The following is a 22,274-nucleotide window of genomic DNA, read 5'->3' on the forward strand; positions in this document are numbered from 1 at the left end:
ACGTGTTTGTCTAACATGTCTCTCACACACTCCATAGCTCAAAGCTGAACTATGGCACTGATACCCCTCCGGCCCACCCCAAGTCCTCGTCCCCATCCTGCCATCACAACAGGAAGTCTGCTTTGTTCCTCTTTACCTCCTACCTCCCACATCCCCTGGCCGTGATGTAACCTAGCAGCAGAAAAACGGGGCCCTGCAGGAGCCTGGCACTTCAGCGTTGACAAATCCAGTTAGAGCAGCATTTTAGCCACCTTCAAATCGATTTCTCCAACACGAAATCTGGCGAATTGGAGAGGAACTCCACTAAAGCTGTTGCTTGGTGATGGAAGCAGTTTGACTCGCCATGCTTTCTTTTATTTCCACTTCGATGTTTGCGTGTGCTGATTTTCCCAGTTTGTCTTCATGTGGCAAAGCAAACCATGATGTTTAGAACTTGCATTTTAAGTAGAGTGCAACACTCTAAAATTGTTCTACAATGTAAAAAAATATTACTGAATTTCTCTGCCGATACAGAATAGACGATTATTCAGAATTATATCTGGCGATACCGATACCGATATTTACTTTTCTTAAGGAAAAATAAATCTCTCCTAACCAATGCTGTTAACCACAATGAATGTAAGTTTACAACTCATTTGCACATAGTCTTCCAGATTTATTCAAACATACATATATAATTCTAGGTAAAAAAAAATCTTCTCTTTAGTGTTTATTTTATGTATGTTTTATAGCTAACTAATGAACCGTGAACTGTGGATAAAAAAAGGTAAATGCCATGTTAAGTGACAAACTGTTCACAATCTGTTTTACTGGCGTCTTCCCACGGTTGAAACACTGATTGAGCGATTAACATTGCACAATACATTTTGGTAAGCTATACTGTGATGTTTATTTTGTGCTATAACTTATTAAAGTGGAAGAGACTCACGCTCCGCACTGCTGCTTGAACTGAGGTACCACAGGGATCTGCCACAACGCCACATTTAAAAGTGTCAAAATGGCATTCATTATTTGAATTCCCTGATAAATTTGCAGGATTTGAAAGCTGAGACTTTGTTTCTTATCAGAAGTAAGAAAGCACAAAGCTCTTTGCAATTTTTGGATGGGAGGCACACTACAAATGTTTGGTGTAGAGAAAAACTGTGGAACTGGCAACCCTGGCTTAACTATGGGTGATTCATAAGTTCAAACAGAGCCTGCTTTAATGTCACTATTTTTAACTGTTAATGCGTTATTGTCACGGTAATTTTTTTTAACATTCATAAATTCAACAGACATTTTCTTCAGCCCCAGGATGAGTTGCAGTCTGACATGTTTTTCAGGATATAATCAGCCCTGATCATCGGCTGGCTTTGAACAATCAGCCGATGGCCGATAGTAAAATAAATGGCTTTTTTGCAATAAATCACAATAAATCTAGCACTCTACATCTACTTGAGTGTTTTCTCAAGTACAACGCACAGCTGCTCATGCTTGGAGTACATTTTTGTAATTGGGCCTTGATGCACTGAAGGAATAACAGACACTTTTAATCTACCCCTTAAATCTGTCTCAAATGGTGGGCATGTTTCACACTTTATGACAGATATCTGAATCATATAAAAAAAAAGCCATTTCCTAGCAGATAAAAATAAATAAAAACCTACATATAAATGCCACACTGGCTTTATGAGATATATGGATAATGAAATATACTTACTGAATACGTAAATAAATAAAAAAAAAAAAAAAAAAAATACATCAAGCTGCGGAGTAAGCAAGAAAATTAAGGCAAGTGTACACACAGCGGAAATGAAGATGGACCACAGAGTGGCCAGGAATGTGTATGTCAGAATAAAAAAAAGGAAGTAGACAGAAAAACATGTTTTGTCTGTCTGACTCTAAGAGCAAAGGAGTTGGATTGTGCTTAAATTGAGATCAACCCACTTCACAAACTCAGCTATAGATCTTGGGATATTAACTTTGTTTGTAGATGCGCACCTGCTCATATGTTGTTGTGCATGGCAAGAGGACACACACAGTCTTAGAGCCCTTAAGTCCTTCAGGGGACCACCTTGTCAACCCACGTATGTCACCTTTGCTTTTTAAGATGTGTTGTGACATCTGAGAAAAGTAGATTACGTGACCAGCTCACTCTGTAACACACATTTGGATGTTTGCCTTAAGACTAAGACTGAGCTACAATAGCTTAGGTTGGCAGGGCCCTCAGGTTTATGGCAGGAACCCACGGACAACGTGTCTCTAAGGACTGAGAGACTTTAGGAGCATTAAGCTGATTGAGAAAATGCAGACATCATTCAAAAAGAACAGAGTGAAATGAAATATAGCCTGATACTGGATGTCAGTTAGTGTACTTTTTTATAATTATGATCAGAGGACTGCTGCATGATCTAAACTCCGTTAGATTCCAAAAACTGCTTGTCAGTTGGGTTTGTGTCTAAAGAGTGTCTCCATGGACAATTAAGAAAATAAGAGTGGAATGACACTATGCCCAAGGAAACCTAGTCAAAATCAGGTTAATGATACATTTAGTCTATTAAAACATGACACATAAAACACCTGTCAAGACTTTCAAAATCGACATTTCCTATGTAACACCTTCAGCCACTAAATGACATTATGTTTATAAGGTCAATAATTAATATTCATTCAATTTGTCAGACATGTCATAAAAATGTAAAAAAAAATAAAAAATTATAACAATTAAAAATAAATAAATTATAGAAAGAAAAAAAGGAAAACACTATTGTTAAAACATTTGGGGTCAGTAAGATTTGTTTTTAATACAGTTTGTTTTTTTAAATAAATATGAATCATTTCATTATTTGGAAAAATATTTTCAGTATTTGGTTTTGTAACATTGGAAATAGCAAGAAATGGTTCTTGAGAATCAAATCATCATATCAGAATGATTTCTGAAGGGCCATGCAACACTGAAGACTGGAGTAACAATGCTGAATATTTAGTTTTGCCATCACAGGAATAAATTACATTTTAATTTTTTATTAATATTGAAAACGGTTACTTTAAATTGTATTGAATTCACATCACCACTCAACTAAATGCAGCCTTGGTGAGCATAAGAGACTTTTTCAAGAAAAACATTTTTCAAAATCAACTGACTGACCCCAAACATTTGAACAGAAGTGTATTTAAAAAATAAAATAATCAGTAATGTTAATAATAACGAACGGCCTGCTGACAGTGTGAGAATGTCAGGTAAGTGTGTGAATCTCACCTCCACAATGTCGGAGTTGGTCCTGCTCTCATGTGGCTCGTTGTACTCAGTGTATTTGAGCAACACTTTGTCCATATCTGTGCTGGCATACTGGAACAGCTTGTTGGTACTGTTGAAGATGATGAGGGCAATCTCACAGTCACACAACACGCTCAGCTCATAGGCTTTCTTCATCAGCCCAAACTTTCTCTTTGTAAACGTCACCTATAGAGAGATACAGAAGAGGGAAAAAAGGTTAGGCAAGTCAGACGGCGCAGCACAAAGCATTGGCTGGTGGCATAAAAACAGAGATGGATGACTCTATGTGTGTTTGCTCAGTGCCTTGATGCTCTTAAATATTCCTGACTCCCGAGTTGTCCTAAATACAGCGTTTCTTTCCAAAAATCAATGTTACTTTTCTTTCCTTCTGTCTGCTTGCCTTTATTTTCCTTTGTGCTCTCCCAAATTATCTGGAAAAATAGACAATAGCGTAATAGCTCTTTCCTCTCATAAATCATCTGAAGCTCTTTCTAAAAAATTCTGTTCCTTAAACAAAAACTTTTCACTTTTGCTTCTATTCTTGCATTCGTGAGTAGAAAATAGTTTTAATAATCGAAATATCACCTATGTGCTCCAAAAGCATGCGTTAACCTTTCATTTAAGAATAATACAGTAACACACAGCTTTGTCTGGCCCCTCTAATACAAAAGTTCAACTGTATGATTAGGATTTTATTCCATGATAAAGGTTAACCATATCCACCTTAAGCAAAGTTGGGAGAAAAATAAAGATTGTCTGTATTGCACGGGAGGCAAATTCTCCTCGTGTACATCTTTGTGCAAATTCACTTTTTATTAGATGCACAGACATACAACCACATGCACACACTCTCTCATGCACAAAGATCATCGCTGCCAGCGTGCCACAGAGTGTTTGAGAGGCTGTTAATGACTTCTCGGTGCATGTTCTGATCTAAATTAGAAGCATCTCTCTCTGACCTCAGAGCTTTCATGTCTCCTGAGGACTTAAATGCAGCGCTGGAGAAACCACACACACGCAAAGCCCAGCTCATGACAGAGGAGGAACCTTGAGGCCAAACCACTAAACTCTTCATCTCTTTCAAATGTAGCCAAAGTGTCCCCATGCACCTCACGGCAATCTATATCTCTTTATTTATTGCATAACGAAAGTGCATTATATTACAGAATAGTATATTACTCTCTTGATAATCAGCAAGAAAATTAACATGTGTTAGAATAAGGTATTACATTCTTGATGCTGCTAATTCTCACGCTGTCATTGTGAAACTATTAGGCTGGTATGTTAAATTATAAAAAAGAAAAAAAAGAATGACTTACAAAATTTTGTTTCAAAAACTAAATTAAAAATATGTGTACAGTTTAAATTAAGCTTGTGTAGCCTTATGAAAAATATGGATTTATTTTATATTGTCAGGTAATCTAAATATAGTTCTCTCAAAAATGTCGTTCCAAACTTTTTTGATTTTCTTTGACCTGCAGAGCAATAAACATTTATTTCAAGAACATATTTCTCCATATAATGAAATTCAGTGGGGTCCTTAATAAATCAATATTTTATTTGCGCCCCACAGAAAAAAGAAAGTCATGCAGGTTTGGTGCAATATGATGGTGAGTAAATGATAAAATGATTTTTATTTTTTAGGTGAACAATCTCCTTAAACAAAATAATGTCCAGTCACCATTTTTTATTGTTTGATTATATGACAGTGATCTCTCATCCTTCAGAGATTAAAGTTACAAAAGTTATAATAGTGATTTTCATTCTACTGGTCATCCTCTATCATCACATTTCTAATACTTTATTAGAGAAGTTATGGTGTATTGATTATGTATCATTTTGACAAGTTGAACAGGCACTTAAATAACACAAGTGCTGTTTTGACAGCTCTCTTATCTGCTATATAAAGCCAACATGAGCTTCCTGAGAAAGCCTCTATAGTGTGGCTTTGCAGTTCTGAGAGGTTTCTTCTCAAGGCTTCTGGAGATTTGGCAAGTGTGACAAGATACAAAAAGAATACGCCAAGAATACGCCAAAAATCAGTCACTAGATATATTTGACCTCCGGTATGACAGCAGGTTGAGAAAAGAAAACGCTGAACAGTGTGTTTGGCGAGCAGACTTTGAATTTAGGATTATTTGAATAACAAATAATAAAGTCAGTCATTGATTCGCACATCCAAAATAAACGTAGCAATCTGATGCAGTTCTCAGAAAGGGGAAGCTGTATCACACATACTCAGAGATGGAGATATAAAGACTTAAAATAATCACTGTGGTCAAGCTAACAACTGTGGCCGGTGACATCAACACCCACAGTCAAACACTAACACCACATACTGAAAATACTTCACAAATCCTTTATTAGAGGCTTTTTGCAATGTCAATTATATCATGTTGATGGCCATAAAATCCATAAAGTTTCCTTATAATTTCACTTTGCTATTAATTTACACAAGTTCAGGTATATTCCTATTTAAGTTAAAGGTGTTAGCTCTTAAATAGATACTCAACAAGAAAAACAAAATCCATCTTTTATTCACTTTCATGTCATCACCATCATCTAACCTAAGTTAAATCGGTTTAGTGGGGAAAGTGGGATATCGGTTTAAAGCCATGTCCCCTCAACATAAGATAAATACTCAAATCAGATAAATACAGTAGCCTAAAGAAAGCAGTATAAATACTTAAATACAGTAGACTAATTGAAGCTGCTTATTTTACATGAAGAGAGTCACCTTACTGTGGGAGATCAGATGAACGAATATTAGCTGAACATCACTTATCTCATCAGATGACTGAATATTAGCTGAACATCACTCATCTCATCAGATGAAAAGAACTTCATAATAGCGTTTGGTCACTTAAAGCAAATGATTTCCAATGCTCATTGTCTCCAAAACCTGTGTTTTGATACAAAATTCACTATATATGAAACATGCCGGTGTAATGTGATCACAAGGGCCTTAAGCGTGATGTTGTCTCGCTTCTCTTGCCTCCACAATCTCATTCCTTGTTATCAGTGAAGCACATGAGCCTTCAGCGAGCCAGCGTGCTAATTGCAGAAAATGCCAGTTATAACACCTCCTCAATGTGGTGAGAGCTGCAAAAAGTGATGGTTCATAACGATTGTGATTTTGTTTCTTCGAACCCTGAACCTGTAGACCACAGGAGTGTAAAAACCCTTATCATGTGAGCACAATCGTGTCATGCATGACAAACTAACGGCCGAATGTGTAGACTTAAATACGCCATTCTGCACGTAACGGTGAAGAGAGTTTGAACTGTTGTTTAAGGGACTGAGAATCACTTTCTACTGCCAAACAGAAAGAATGAAAGGGAGAAAGGAGAAAAAAGGTCCGATTCCCAGCCTGAGTTCAATGTGTGTGTGTGTGTGTGTGTGTGTGAGGGGGAGTTGGAGGGGGGAGGTCAGGAAGCACATTTTTATGCATTTCCTCTCATAACAGGAAGTGCCTGACAGCTTCCCCTTCACAATGGCTTCGCTTCTGCTTCCCGCCTCCAGTGCATTTTTCCCCTGGGGAGTTCCTCTAAAGGACAGAGACAGGGAGGATGAATGTCCATTTGTCATCATCTGCCCCTGCACCATGATTCATGTGACCCACACACCCCAAAATCTCCCCACTCACGCTCCGTGTTGTATGAATCAAGATGAAGTCTCACAGAAAGGCTTGAATTGACAATCGACATATTTACCCAACAGAAATTCTGAAATTTCCTTTCTGAACAGCTTATATTTAAATGTTAAACAATGTTAGAAGATGCGTTCGTGCTCTTTTATAAACTCTGTTCCTGCTAAACTACACTGATGGCAACAAAATATGCAATTTACTGTAAAAGCATTGCTTCAAAAACCTCAATGAGCGTCACTTGCTGTATCAAAAAGAACATTTTGAAGGTCATCAGCAGAAATATAATAAGCAGCAAAACCTGCATGCAAAAAGAAAAGAAAAAAAGCACTGAATACTGAGAAGAAAAGCGGTATAACAGTTAGCGTAAGAGGAACAAAAGATTTTTAAGCAGATCAATTCGAAAGAGGAGAAATTTGGAGAAGTTACACTTCGTGGAAGCAGAGGAATTTTTTGTGAAGATGTTGGTGAAGAAGCAAAAGAAGACAGCGAGAGAGGGAGAGACAGATGAGAAAGTGGAAAAACACGCACAGCGTGTGTTTTGTGAGGAGACAGGCGCAGAGGTAACGATCACAAGAGAAAGGTGGGAATCGTGGAGAGGAGAGCAAGGGGTGATGGGATACCCAGAGGGCCTCATTATTTTCTTGCTGTTAATTTTACTCAAACTGTTTTACACCTTTCTGTTGTTGATTGGAGAGACGCCTCTGTTGTCATGGGTGGCTGAATCAAGCTCCGTCTCTGTGCCATCACACCATCATGAGGCAGAGATGAAAAGAAAGGTAACAGAAGCCTACAGAACGTGTGGTGTCTGCATTTGCCAAGTCAGTTAGAGGGGTGAAAACCACATGTTTAGTGCCAATTAAAGTACGTACTTTTGCATGAACTTCTATCACAAAGAGGCTTCCAGAAAACTCCTTTCTGACAGAGAATTAATGGGTGACAACTGCCCCTTTCTGCTGAAGAAAATCCCAAAATGTGATCTTTGCGATTGTTCTTTTTGCTCTTTGTAGGTTAACCTGGCTTACATCAAAGTGAGTTATCATTTCCTTATTGTCCCATTCAAGTAAATAAAAATGAAACAGAATAAATTACAATGTATTATACACTAACATTCAATTCTCTGGGCTGCTAAGACTTTTTAGTGTTTTTGAAAGGAGCCCTCTTATCCTCACCAAGGCTACTATTATTTTATTAAAAATACTATAATATTGTGAAAAAAATGTATGTTATGAAATATTATTACAATTTTAAATACTGTAACTGTTTGTGTGTATGTAGCATATATATATATATATATATATATATATATATATATATATATATATATATATATATATATATATATATATATATATATATATATATATATATATATATATATATATATATATATATATTAATACCAAAGATTACTCCAGTCTTCAGTGTCACATGTTCCTACACAAATCATTCTAACTTGTTGATTTGGTGGTCAAGAAACATTTCTTATTATCAATGTTGAAAATAATCATTTTACTTAATAATTTTGTGGAGACCACAAAGCTTTTTTTTCAGGATTCTTTAACAAATTAATAGTTCAAAAGAACAGCATTTATTACGAAATAAATGAATAAATAAATAATTGTCTTAAAAAATATTACTGGTGCTGAACGGCAGTGTAAATATACATATTATTATTATATCAAATATTTGTTGAAAGCTGCACATTAATGTGGCCTTAAAGACTCCATCAAATGTTCCTGAACTCAGTGAATCTAAGAGTAGCATCTGTATGTGTTGGGTTTCATTGTCCAAGACAGGAGCAGCAACAACATTTATTCCTCAAATAAGCAAATGTTCTATCACCTTTATTTCATCACCAATGTCAGACATCCTCCATGTCCTAGCTTAATCCTGGTATTGCTGCCTCTCTTGCCATCATATAGCAGATGAATCAGCGCTGATACTGGCTCCAAACTATAACTAGCTACATATGATTTTATCTTTGCATAATTATTACACAGATTAATCTCTCTCAAACACACTTGTAAGTGTACACTGTATATTCAGCAGTGTGAAAATTAGCCAGTAAGCATGCTCTAGTTAGCGATGTGGCTAACACTTTTATGACACAGGGGGTCCTTTCATGAGACGTGCCCAGGAAAGTGTTTGAGTGGCTGTGGGGAAGAAAGCCAGTCGCTTCACACTGATGCCCTCTGTCTAAGCTTCTGGGCAGCCAGTCAACGCCAGGGAGGGCTGCTGGAGGTGCCTTGCTCTGTGCAAGTGTTTTTAGGAGGTGGGCTACAGAGCCAAAGTGGCCGCCCAGGGCGATTGAGGCCTTGTGCCCATAAGCATGGCGCCAGAGGCAGGGTGGGCCTTTAGGGAAGCTGCCAATCTGGAAGAGGTGATATCAGCAAGGAAATGATGGGAGATGACAGTTGAGCCAAAGATTTTGGAGCATTCAAACCTTAAATGTTTGAAAAAAGTGATTTTTATGTTCTAAGTGGGTTTAGGTTTTTACAGTATAACCATTTAGTATTTAAGGTTATATCATATAATTTTGCCTTTTTTATTTTAATTTTGCCTTTTTATTTAGCTCTGTCCTGCCTTGTTTGTATTTAGCTCTATCAGGCAAAATGTAAGAATAAATGTTAACATGTTGACATGGAAAATTAAAAAATATATGCAATTCTAGATAACAACAAATATTTCATATATTTATTTATGTATATTAAGCAGCACAACTGTTTTCACCGGATCAGCATATTAAAATAACTTTTTAAGGTTCAAGTGGCATTTAACTTTGGAAGCTGATTTTTTTTTTTTTTTTACTGGAGCTGAACATAACATTTTGCCATCACTAAAACAAATAACATTTTAGTTACAATTCTAGTTTTATTTCTAAAGTAAATTTTACATAAATACATTTTATAAGACTATATTAGGTTCTTAATAAAAATGACAAAATAATACATTTGTAATTTGTTATTATCATCACCTTTTCCATCTTATCTCACCCATAAAATGAAACTCTGCTACAAAAATTGGTTTTGCATTTGCATGAAAAGAGAGCAAACATCTCAAGAATGCCGAGCTTAAGGTAATAGCGTAGAAACAGTCTGTTGTTTATTTGGCTTCAGTATGGAAAGATTTCCTTAAAGAGGAAGTGAAAATATGCCCAGCCCCAGCCACGTCTTCAACACAAGATCTGGAGGGGAGAGAAAAAGCAAAATAGAAAAGAAAAAACCCTTTGTAAGTCAAAGGCCTCCCATTCTTGTCTTGTGATGTCTGTCTTCATGCTTCCTTCATGCTTCTCTTGTAATACAAAGAAGTGGGTTGTTTGCCACAGCCCAAGATGAATGGCAGCAAGAGGACAACAGTCAATGATAACCCCTGCGCCAGCTGTTGAACATGGCATATACTCTATAAATAAAATAATTTATGATGCATGTTTTCAGCAAAGCATCTTCCAACCAAAACCTCTATGGAAAATGTATGAGTGTGCGTTTTTTTTTTTTTATTATTATTACTTTGCAAGGCCACAGTAGGTTTTGGCATTGGTTTACATTAAAATTGCTGATGTACGGCTAACAATATGGTCATACCAGACAGTAAGCATCCAAAATGTTGACCAATTTAGGCAAAATGATACATTTCAGGATCAAGGATAATACTTTACAAATAATTAGAAGAATTTAAAATGTTAACATATTTCATCTACACCACTATCCTGCAAAATTGCAGTCATGCGGATTGGACGTTTACTTTTGTAGTGAGCCAAGAGTTCAATCCCACAAGGCAGACACATCTTAACATTCACAGAACAAAAGTAATCAAGTAGTATAAAAAGCCTAATTTCAACCATATTTAAAGAACTTGGTCAAAAGGTCAAAATAAATGTCATCGTTGCTTTCTTTCCCTTTCCTCTTTTCTATCCCAAGACCCTGGAAATCTGTGGCATTGACTCTCATCAGGTGTCCTTCCTGTATCAATCTCTGATCTTGAAGTCTGGTTAAGGGGGAGAGAGAGGAAAAAAAGAGAGGGAGAGAAGGATAGAAGAACAGCGATAACACCAAGACAGGATGCTCTCTGTGCAATCCGATAGCCTCGCCAAAAACATCCTGACCTCAGCCCCCTCCTCCTTTTCTCCGTTTCTTTCCTCCTTTCCTTTTATCTTCGCTTATGATTAGAAACTCAGTGTCTCTGAGCAATGAAAGTAGAAAATAGTGCAAAAAATGTAAAAAAGGCTGTATAGAAAAGGAAAAATCTGTCATTTTCTATGGATGAGAAAAAAAGAGAAACATCTATATAATGGCAGTTAATAGTGACCGTGTGTGCAAAGCTCCCCGTAAAATAAAATACAACAGATTTGTGTGAGGAAAAGATTAGAAAAGGCATTATGTTATTTGATTTTATTCCCCTCAGCCATCACTCTCACATCAAATATATTTTAGACATTAATGAGATCAAACATCACTTCTCAGAAGTTCTCGGACTACTTTTATGGTATGTTTTATGCTTTTTGTTATTTTTAGAGCTTGACAGATATGAATCGTCATTGTATGGAAAGATGAAGTCTGCATGAAGTCTCTTGAAAAATGTGAGTTCAGCACAAAAAAAAAAATAATTCAGTGATTAATGACAAATATTTCCTTTCTGGGTGAACTATTCCTTTATGCAGACATAAACTCACCAATAAGACAGGTTTTTTCATAAACACAAACCTGTGAAATTCATACTGAAGCAAATTCAATATGATGCCTCGCTGGCCTCAAAACTTGCTGCTTTTTCTAAATAAACAGAAACCAAGAACAGAGAAGTTTCTGGTTTGAGAAGTACCTTGACTCATTCTTTCAGCGTTTGGCATGAGGGCCCACATGCATGTGAGCCTCTGGTTTCCTCAAGGGGGAGAACTTACTCAACCCACAAGTACTGAATGACTAATGTCACTGTGCCCCCTCCGTCTGCTCCGGCTGACACGCCCATTACTTTCCTCACCCGCTTTTTTCTCTCCTTCTCCTCCACTTCTCCTCGGGCCCTCACACTATCTTCAATAATTGATCAACCCAACCAAAGTCCAGACAGCAGCCATTAACTGCAGCAGCATGGCCTCACTCAGTCATATCAACTGTTAGCCAAGTCCTTTTCCCAATATCACATCTTTTTTTCTTTCCCTCCAGACCAGACTGAGGAACTACAAATGTCTGTTTCTGTGACAAAGTGTCATCCTGTGAAAGGATGTGAGGACTCTGGATGACTGTTCAGAGAGTCACGTTACGATACAGAAGACAGAGAAAAACCTCCAACTAGTCAAGGTTACTTTCTGTCAAACTGCTTTCCAGGTTTTTTTTGTTTTTTTTTTCATAAGAGGACAAATTTAAATGTCAAACATAAAGAACATTTATTGATCTTGCAGTAGAACAACCATCTATGTAACTGGCACCTATACAATCAATACAACTACAGTGTCTGTTATGCATAATATCTTCCTGTTTTGATGTGTTCCTAACTCGATTCTGTTTCACGGCCAGAAAAATGGAGATACAAATGTTTTCTAATTGTTCAAATTAAACAGATTTGAAGATTTTAATGCCTAAAGTAAGCAAAGCTGGTTTGCTGTAGTTCATATATTGCCTGGTTTTGGGCACTTGTCTGCTGGTTAGCAAGCTTAGGAAGATTAAGAGACCTGCAAGACTAGCTTAAAACAGCTAAAACCTGCTTTAAGCAGTTATTGTCAGCAGGGATGATTAATAAAAAGATTCTTTCATTGAATTACACTTTATATTATTTTGTACACAACTAAAGCTACAAATGATGAACAGGATCTCAGAGATCGGAGAGCCAAGTTGAAGAGGAAAACTACTAGCTAAGGCAGGAAGGCCCCTCGAGGGCCATCTTCTACCTCTTTGTTGACGCCACCTAAAGCCCTGAAGCATGTGGCATCATTCCAACCTTGCCATCTCTTGGTGTTTGCGTTCTCCACCCACTCTGCCCCTGCTAAAGTAATCTTCCACAGCCACAAGCGAGAGGTGGCGGCATGTGAGGACGTCAACAATTAGCGTGCGCACACCACCTACTTGGTCTATTTTAGTTTGAAATAACCCATTAAACTTCTGCGAAGGAAGCAGTCTAGAGGTGGTTTTTGGCTCCTCCTGGTCAGAGTGACTCACCTGTCTGTTGCGCTCGTCCATAATCCGTGTGATCTGAATCTTTTTCCTCCCCATTGTCCCCGTCTTTTCGCGTCTCTCTTTCTCCAATGTACTTTATTCTTCTGTCCCTCTGTTTTTGCTTGCGTTTTCTTCAAACCCGGCTTTCTTCTCTCGACTTCCTCCGCTCAATTCAAAGATTCCAGTAGCTGTACCTGCGAAAAGGCAGAGAGAGAAAGGAATTAAGTCAGATGAAAAATGGCAAAACCGCAGCGTTAAAAAAAAAACAGGGAGAGGCAGAGTCTGAGCCACATGGGACAGCAAATAAAGACAAAAGAATCTGCAGACGATCCGAGGCAGCGCTGTTTTCTGCCATCAATATCATGCAAATCAGATTCTCGCACTTCAGCTGCGACTATGAGGGTAGACAGCACTGTCATGCTCTCTCTACAGTCACGGAGAATTTGACAGTGTTTTGGAACTGCCACTAACTTAACAGCTCTAATCATTTGCAGTGTACCGTTTACTGTTGCCTGAACGACAAGCTGCGCCACTTTCCTAAACAACGCTGGTGTAACATTGCACAGAATTGACACTAGCGCTCTGAACGAACACGCTGGAATTTCCCTTTTAGCTGGAAATGTGTGTGACCTCAACAAACTGGCTGATCTACGGTGCGCCAAAAGATGAGACTTTACTATCCATAAGATCTGAAATAGAACCTGAATGGAAACATAGGCCATACTGACTTAGCCCTCGTCAAACCCGCTCTAGAATATGATCCCGTTAGCACGTCACGGCTTTGCTCAGTTCTCCGTCTATCAGGGAAAAAGGTGTGCGGGGCCTTTATCAGGCCTTCCTTCTGAGCTCTTTCTGCTTTTGAAAGGCTGCCCTCACCTGAGAAGCTAACCCAGGCTTTCAATAAAGTGCTCACAGCTCAGATCCACACAGCGCGAGAGCTTGCGATCACAGAACACACGTGTGCGTGTGCCGGTGTTTGTGTGCATGTGCGCACCTCTTTGGTGCCGTAAAGTAGGCCAATCCGATTCATCTCTGGGAGGAGCGGCAGAAGTGTTGTTGTGTTTTATTCTGACAGTAGAGGTGATAACATCCCTCGTTATGCAAATGAGCGTCCCATTATTTAAGCTCGCTGTAATGCAGTAAAGCTGTCAGTGGTGTCACGTTAAAAGCCCTCCATTGCTTTCTCTTTATTCTCCAGCTCTTTTTCTTCTTTCTGAACCAGATTTCACCTGCCAGAGCGAGCGAGGAACATTGATGTAGATACACCTAAAGGATACGCTGCGCTTCTCACGTCTATCTGGCTGCCATGCTGCTTTTATTTATTAATAATCAAGTGTTTATGGGTGGAGGAGGGGTTTTAAAGTGTTCCGGAGACTTTTCCAGAGTTAAACCACAAGCAAACTCTAATTTCATTGGCTCAGATCCATGTTCATTTCATACAGTGTGGCTAATTTCCCAAATTCGGCACAGATTCGCTGGATTCCTCGGGTGTTGTTGAAACAGAGTTGTGAAATACATAGTTTCTTCGCTGATATTGAAATAATGTATTTTCAACACACAGTCTCTAATAGTAAATGAGAATAAGATTACACTCTATTAGCATACAAACAACACTTCTCCGTACTTCAACATGAGCTGGACTGTTAGCGAGCACGTCTTAATGTGTAAGTGGCGAAATCCGAAAGTGGCTTGATGATTGTTTAGAGGACTACTGTAAAAGACATAAAACAAGGAGCAAAACAACTCAACTACAAGCTGGTGATAACGACTGGACGCCTGTGTAAATATTTACCCATCGTGCAGCCAGCAGACGTGGCATCACGGAGGTTTCGCTGCTCACATTTGAAAGCTGATTAAGTAGTTAACTCAATCAAAACAGGGTCTATGGCTGCAACTCAAAGAATAGCTTCCTCATTGATAACGACAGGTCTGTAATCACTGATTCAACCACGCCAGAGTCTCAACGCCGACCTGCTGCACCTTATGTCATTTAAATGCCTTTTAATGGGCTTCACCTGAACACTGACTCTTGTTTACAGTGGCATCAAAAACTGAAATGAATGAAAGTTTGAATGTTATTGCATTAGATAACAGAATATCAAACCTGTAGACATGAAAAGGAAACCTGCACTAACTTTTTTGTTTTTTATTTATGCAATGACCTCACAGATATCCATTCATTTTTATGTGTGACTTAAGCATCCAAATTTTTTGGTGGCACTATAAAGCGTATGGGGTGATTTGAGGCACCAGGTAACCTTCCTCCACCTGTAAGCACTGGAACATCCCAATTCAACCTCAGTGCAATCTCTCACTCTCTGTTCACCCTGTATACCGTGGCCAAGCCACCTCCCCCATATGTCTCTTTCCATCATCCCTTCCTTCACATGTACACATGCTCAAACTCATCTGCTTTCAGATTACCACAGATGAGCACAATCCAATTTACACCAGTGAAGCTGAACTACAGCGCGGACAAGCTGTGGTTGATCAGCAGCCAGAAGTGCTTTAGATTTAAAACCTTCCAGTCGCCGCCGCACAAGCACTCTTATGCAATATCTGACTAAATAATGTATTGATGGACAAGTGTGACTGACCCCTGCCGAAAACATGGGAACAAAGACTATATCTGCATTTGCGATCAAATGTGTATAAGGGTTTTAGTATTAAGTATGTGCAGTTGTGCCAGATCGAGAGAAAGAGTGAGGCGGAGAGGGACTACTAACAGGCTTTCTCTGCCATGATAAGCCAATTCACTAATCCATAGCCAAAGCATATGGGGAGGGTGAGAAAGAGAGAGAGAGAAACAAGGGCTAGAAGGATCCCTCCTTCTAAAGTGAACCTCGGGACAAGCTTGGCTTAGTGTGACAGACAGAAGAAAGCCTGGAAGAGGGGTCACCACCAAAGGGCTGAAGGGTCACGGAGGGATGCTACAGGACAGAGAGGGAAAGATAAGACAAGTTAACCCATAACCCTTTCTCACTTGATATATTGGGCTCAAAGCAAGCATACAAAGAGCAAATCTGAGTGAAAAGAGAAAACCAAAGGAGAACGAGAGAGATGTGAGCAGGTCTCACTTGAGGAAAAGGAGGAGAAGCTGCCTTCCACCCTCCCTTCCATCTGTTAACCATGCTTCTCTTCCTCTGCCACAGAGCACAAGTGTGGTGAGGGAACGAGGAGAAATCGTGGGGGAAAAGGAGAGAGAGGTGGGGGTGCTGGCACTGGGATGTAATGAGGTGCTGTGTGTTTTTCTCTCTTCCGCTCTGTCTCTCTCTCTCCCTTTAAGAAATGGAACTGTGAGGACAATGAGTACGTTCATAAACAGGCACAATTCTGGGTCGGCTTGGTCCCTATAGTGTTCCACTGGAAAAGAAAAATATAGATATTTTGCACACGATTGTATTGTCAAAGTCCTAATAAAGTGAATATGACTTCTTCTCCGTGCTCAGCGATATAATTTTGTTAGGGGAACAAAGAAACAAAGCAATTTTATATTTCTCTAAGGGGTCTCGTGGTGAGAATGAAAAATGATTAAGATGCAAATACCATGAATTATATTTGTAAAAAAAAAATATACGGAGACTATATCTGATAATGAAACATTTGTTCTGATGCGATATACAACTCTGGCAGGTTTCACTTTTATTGGGATCTGGCGCGATTTGTGCGGAACAGTGGAGTGGTGCTTGACTCCCACCACATTAAAGTCATCTGTACGTTATTATTACAATCAGACAGGAGCTGATCTTTTGGGAAATTGACCTCAGCACAATGTTGCCACCCTTTGTAAACTCTCTCGTTTCCACTTTCCCTCTTTTCTTTTCTTCGCAGCACATCTGCAAGACATTTTGGTACTAGCGTGTTTGAAAAAAAAAAGGGCAGTATCCTCTATCCTCATGGGGAAATGTGGTCGCGAAGATTTGAAATAACATATTACGGGCCAGAAAGTAAACCTTTTAGGAGGTGCATGATACATTAAATAAACCCTCACTCTTTTGAAATAAACTCCAGTTTCCTTGAAGAGGCCCAAAAAATTATTTTAATATTTCTTCCGAGCAATTACAAAATACAATGGCACACTTTTTAACTTTTTGTGTTGTAATCCTCGAAACTAAATGCATACTGTTATTTACACACAAGGTTTTTTCTTTAACACACATATTTATGGAGGTGCGGCTGTTTGGTGTGTGCTTGACAAAGGGCAGGTAGCCCATGGCGAGAGAGTTTACGCTCTATTGTCTGTATAAAGTCATTATGGGCAGTGCTTCTTAAGTGTGGCAGTGTCTGCCTGAGGGACAAAGCTGACGAGTACCCATAAATCATAGCTGTGGAAAAGACACAGGATGGGTGACCTGAACCTGAGATCAGGATCAGTGTGGGAGGGACCCTGGCAATGCAGATCAAAATGAGTGCCAGTAAAAATGCTTGGCATACAATATGCAGTTTTCTCAGCTACCATGATAAATAAGTCTCAAAAGTAAGGATTGCCCACTGACCTATTAAAAGTTTATATTTGATGCATCATATGTAAAAATTAATAAACAAAATAAATGACAAATAAATCAATACAAAAAAAATACTAATTTCTAGTTTTCTTTATGTAATACAGTACTTTTGTGCCGGAAATAAAACATTTAAAGGATTTTTTTTTAACTATATGATAATTATTTCTAGTTAAAATAAAAATGTAATTCTTCTTTGGACTAAAATAAAAAAAGTAACACTTTATTTAGCTTATTAGCATGCATATTACTAGAATATTAGCCATTTATAAGTACGAATAAATCACATATTAATGGCTTATTCTACGTGACCTTATTCTACATGGATGTCCATGACATGCGGAGTCCCACAAGGGTCAATTCTTGCACCACTCTTGTTTAGCCTGTATATCCTCCCACTAAGTCAAATAATGAGAAAGAACCAAATTGTCTATCACAGCTATGCTGATGATACCCAGATTTACTTAGCCTTATCTCCAAATGACTACAGCCCCATTGACTCCCTGTGCCATTGCATTGATGAAATTAATAGTTGGATGTGCCAGAACTTTCTTCAGTTAGGAAGAAACAAGGAAAAAAAACACACAATACCTAAACTTAACAACTACCTTACTAACTATTAATAAGCAGCAAATTACGAATTTATTGAGGGTAAAATCATACAGTAGTTAATAGTGAAAGTCCCTATTCTAAAGTTTTACCAAAATCTTATGTTACCTCCTCATAAGATGCAAATCATATGGTTTATTGTTTAACCAGTTTACATTTGTCCCTAATATTTGGATGTTTAGTGCAGAAAAGCAGTTATGCAACATATTTGATTTGAAGTCCCCATAATTTCCAGCGAATGTATTTTGAATGCAATCAGAAGACATTAAAAGCTACTGTCAGACACACAGTCTCATTTCAGTAAGAGAGCATTGTGTCTATCTGGGTTACTCCATGGTCATCTATACCCCCACCGTATGACTGGATAGAGACAGGAAACATACACACATACACACAGAGTGGTGGAAGGATATGACATCAGCAGCCGCAGACAATCAAAGGTGTAAAGGTGCTTCCTTTCCTAAACTGTTCCAGCATACACAAAATGGGAACCAAAACTCCTGCGCTTCCTTCTCCAGGCCAGAAGAGAAGAAAAAAGAAGAGAAAAATAGAGAGAAAACGAGTTGAGGGCTTGAGCCACAGCTGACTGTAAACAAACGGCCTTTACTGACGCAAGATTTGACAAAAAGGTCTTGTGGTTTTTACTTTTTAAGCACTTAAGGCCAAAACTTTAGTGACAAAGCTTTACCAACATACTCACAGCAGATTTGGTCAAAAAAACCATGGCATCCACAGCATTAGATTTCATCACACAAAACAACCTCACTCTGAGATAGTAAAAACTGATTTCACAGACCATCTTACTTTCCAAACCATTTGTTTCTTCTTAAACTCATTTCAACCCAGACGGAAAAAGAGCAAAGATGAAGAGAGACCTTTTCTAAAAACTGGGGTTTTATTAGCAAAAGTGTAGCATTATAGATGAACTGCTTTTCTGTTTTTACAGTGATTAGTGAATAGGTCTTTTCAGGTTCTTTGCTAGATTAAGGCACTGGGTGGAGGGATTTATTTATGTGATACAGGGCGCTCTTTCAGGACTCTGCTGCAATACCTTCCCTCTGTCTCTACAGGAATCAACAGCTAATTACTTAAATAGTTCTACATGTATGTTCTTAAAATAACACGCCGGCCGCTATGACTTCCCCAAAGTTCACCTCTCTTTGTCAAAACATCTATGAATCTTGGCACAGAATCTTGTATGACTAAAATATGACATACTCTTTTCAGGTTTGAGAGTTTACACTGCAAGCAGCATTACTTGGTCAAATCACCTTAACAATTTAAACTCTTAAAGTCATTTGCTGAAATCTCGATAGTTTATCAATTTTAAGGGAAATATGGAGATTCGGTGCAAGGTCTGATGAATAAGCGCGGTAGTGTTGGTCCTTCATATGGTGGCACCTGACATAGCACAACAGTGGAAAATACAATGAAAGGGTGTGAACAGCAGTTGCATCCCTCATGAAGTCAGTCAACAGAGAAGTGCGACCCACTAAAGCCAGAACCGGGAAAGGTGAGAGCTGTCTTTCAATTAGCGATTGGTTACTTGCCCAAGGAAAGCATGGCACAACATACTGTGTCAACTCTAACTGAAAGAAGAGTGTTGAAGCCAGCTGCTCAGCTGACAGACACATACTGAGTGAACGGTGTACTGACTAATCACTGTCCTGTTCTGGCTGGACAGCTGTTAGTAAAGAAGTAAGGCAAAAATGACAGCTCTAACAGCGGCTGGGTCTTAGTCAACAGGGCGATGGCCCTGCAGTGGACACGAAATGGAGATTGTGTGGGTTCTTTTGGATTGTTTCATTGGTCGTTATATACTGAAGACATTACCTCAAAGAATCTCTCAGACTTCTGGGTGAGTTCTTAGTATAGTGGAACAGAGTTAAAGAAAGAAAGGAGAACTGAAATTACGTCCAACTACGTTAGCATGTTAAAAAAAAAATCATATAACAGAAAGAGAAAGATTATTCGCATGACAGACATTTAATTTAATGAATAATGACACCTTCACTGTTTGAGAAAAATATTTACTAACAGATTTGACTTTCATATTGTTCTGCTCATACATCAATTTACAGAAATGGACTGAATAATGTAGGAATTAATAACTGTTGTCAATCCCTTTGTTAATCGTCTATACATCTGTTACTATAATGACAGTGACTAAAGCAGATACCAAATATGGGGACTCACGCAGCATAAAGTTACAACTGAAATTACATTATTTAAAAACCAAAACTAACTCACAGTGGCTCTCACGTTGTATCGCATGACAGACAAGAAGTTGGTTAGCTCAGGTTCACCTGAAATCACTTTTAAAATCCTGAAAATGTAAATTAGTCACAGCATTTATAGAAAGCAGTTTTCACTTTCATTCAAAGCTGAATTGTGTATGAACAGACATGTTTATGCTAAAACCATAATAAAAAATGTTTTACTACTGTGAAGCATTGCACAGTTTATCAGATTTGGAAAACTAGCACAGACACAGCAAACACTACTCAGTTGTACCCTTCTGGAGTCAAATCTGGAAACAGAATTAGGTGTTCATTGAAACCACAGAAAATTAAATAATGGGAAAAGAGATAGAGGAAAAAACTAAACTTGTCACTGTCAACAGACAGGGCCTGATATCTTCACCCAAAAAATATCACTGACCGAGAATGACAATGTTGCGCGACATTAGCCATGTTGTTGGGGGTGATAGCTTGGAGAGAAGACAAAGACATGTGACCTCCCCACAACACCATGCTCGGATGATCCTCTGATTATTTCATCACACTTTTTTTTATCCCCTCTTCTCCCTCTGTACCACATCATTCTAATCAGACTAATTAAAAGCTCTGTTCATTTGGAAATCTTCAATGACGATTTGTTTCACTCTAACCTACAGCGGTCCTGTGAAAAGAGAATTAAATTTGATCTTCTGACAGCAATTATTAAACGCTCCCTCCTGGCTTCAGTTAAGCCCAGAGGCTAGCGTGGCTCACCAAGCAAGAGCAAGGGCCAAGATACTTCCTTTGCCACTTTATCATCGGTCCCTCTCTCTCTTTTCTTTGGATTTTTTAAAATTCATGTACAGGATCTCACTGCAATGATTTAAGTTTTTTTTTTTTTTTGGTGTCTGTGTGTGTGTGTGATTTTTGGTTCCTTCTTGCAGTGGCTTTACAAGATGCTGGTTGAAGGGGGAGAGAGGGGGTAAGGTGGAAAAGGGAAGTTGAGCAACATCTCCAATCAATCGGCAGTGATTGCGTGAAAGTTCTTTTTATGAGTTATGTTTCAGTAATGATGGTGAAACAGTCGCCCAGCAGATGTTTCTTTCATTTTCACTGTACTCATAAACAAGCAAAGAATGGTTAAAGGTCTGAATAAAATTGCAATATCCTCAAATTTGTCATCTCCTTGTGTATTTACATTAAACGGTGTGCTCTCTCAGGACTCTGCTGCAGTACCTTCCTTCTGCCTTTACATAAATCAACTGCTTATTACTTAAATGCTTCTACATGTATCATAAAATAACACGCCTGATTCTATGACTTCCCCAAAGTTCACCTCTCTTTGTCAAAACAGCTAAAAGTCTTGTCAGGTTTGTGAGTTTACACTGCAAGCAGCATTATTTGGTTTGAATCCAGTTTCAAATCATTGTCACCATTTTCTACAACTTTAAGTCATATGTTTGTCTCTCTATATATTGAGCTCTCTATTTATCTCCATATTAATTTCCAGTAATAAAAGATTATCTTCAATCTCGAAGACCGTAGCGACAACAAACTTCATATATTATTGAATATTTATTTAGTATAATAGCACATACTGAATTTAATGAAGCACTTTAATAATAGTAGTATGTACCAAAATAGGAGTATGTCATGCATGGCATTGACCTTTGCCCTGCAGATACTTTGACCTATGATGTACTAACCGAAATTGTGAAAATAATTTATTGTTTAAACTTATTTTAATTTAATTTAAGAAATTAAATACAGCTATATTAAATCATTTAAATAAAAACACATTTGAATTTCGCAGCTCTTCAACTCTTATCAGGATAAATTAAGTATTCTGCAACATGCAGACATCTCGTGTCTCCTCTATGGTTGGAAAGTCAACCA

General features: G+C 38.2%; 1 protein-coding gene across 7 annotated transcripts in view; it reads right to left on the reverse strand.

The window, feature by feature from the left end:
- LOC113079191 (myocyte-specific enhancer factor 2C-like) overlaps nucleotides 1–22,274 on the reverse strand; it is a 68,646-nt gene that overhangs the window by 25,499 nt on the left and 20,873 nt on the right. For all 7 annotated transcript variants that reach the window (XM_026251409.1, XM_026251436.1, XM_026251442.1 and 4 more), the window contains 2 exons: nucleotides 13,052–13,242; nucleotides 3,239–3,442 (listed from right to left, as the gene is read on the reverse strand). In XM_026251409.1, the coding sequence (XP_026107194.1) occupies nucleotides 3,239–3,442; nucleotides 13,052–13,105 (258 nt within the window). In that variant the 5' untranslated portion in view covers nucleotides 13,106–13,242. The remainder of the gene's footprint in view (nucleotides 1–3,238; nucleotides 3,443–13,051; nucleotides 13,243–22,274) is intronic.

The sequence above is a fragment of the Carassius auratus genome, chromosome 5, assembly GCF_003368295.1.
Source record: "Carassius auratus strain Wakin chromosome 5, ASM336829v1, whole genome shotgun sequence".
Taxonomy (NCBI): domain Eukaryota; kingdom Metazoa; phylum Chordata; class Actinopteri; order Cypriniformes; family Cyprinidae; genus Carassius; species Carassius auratus.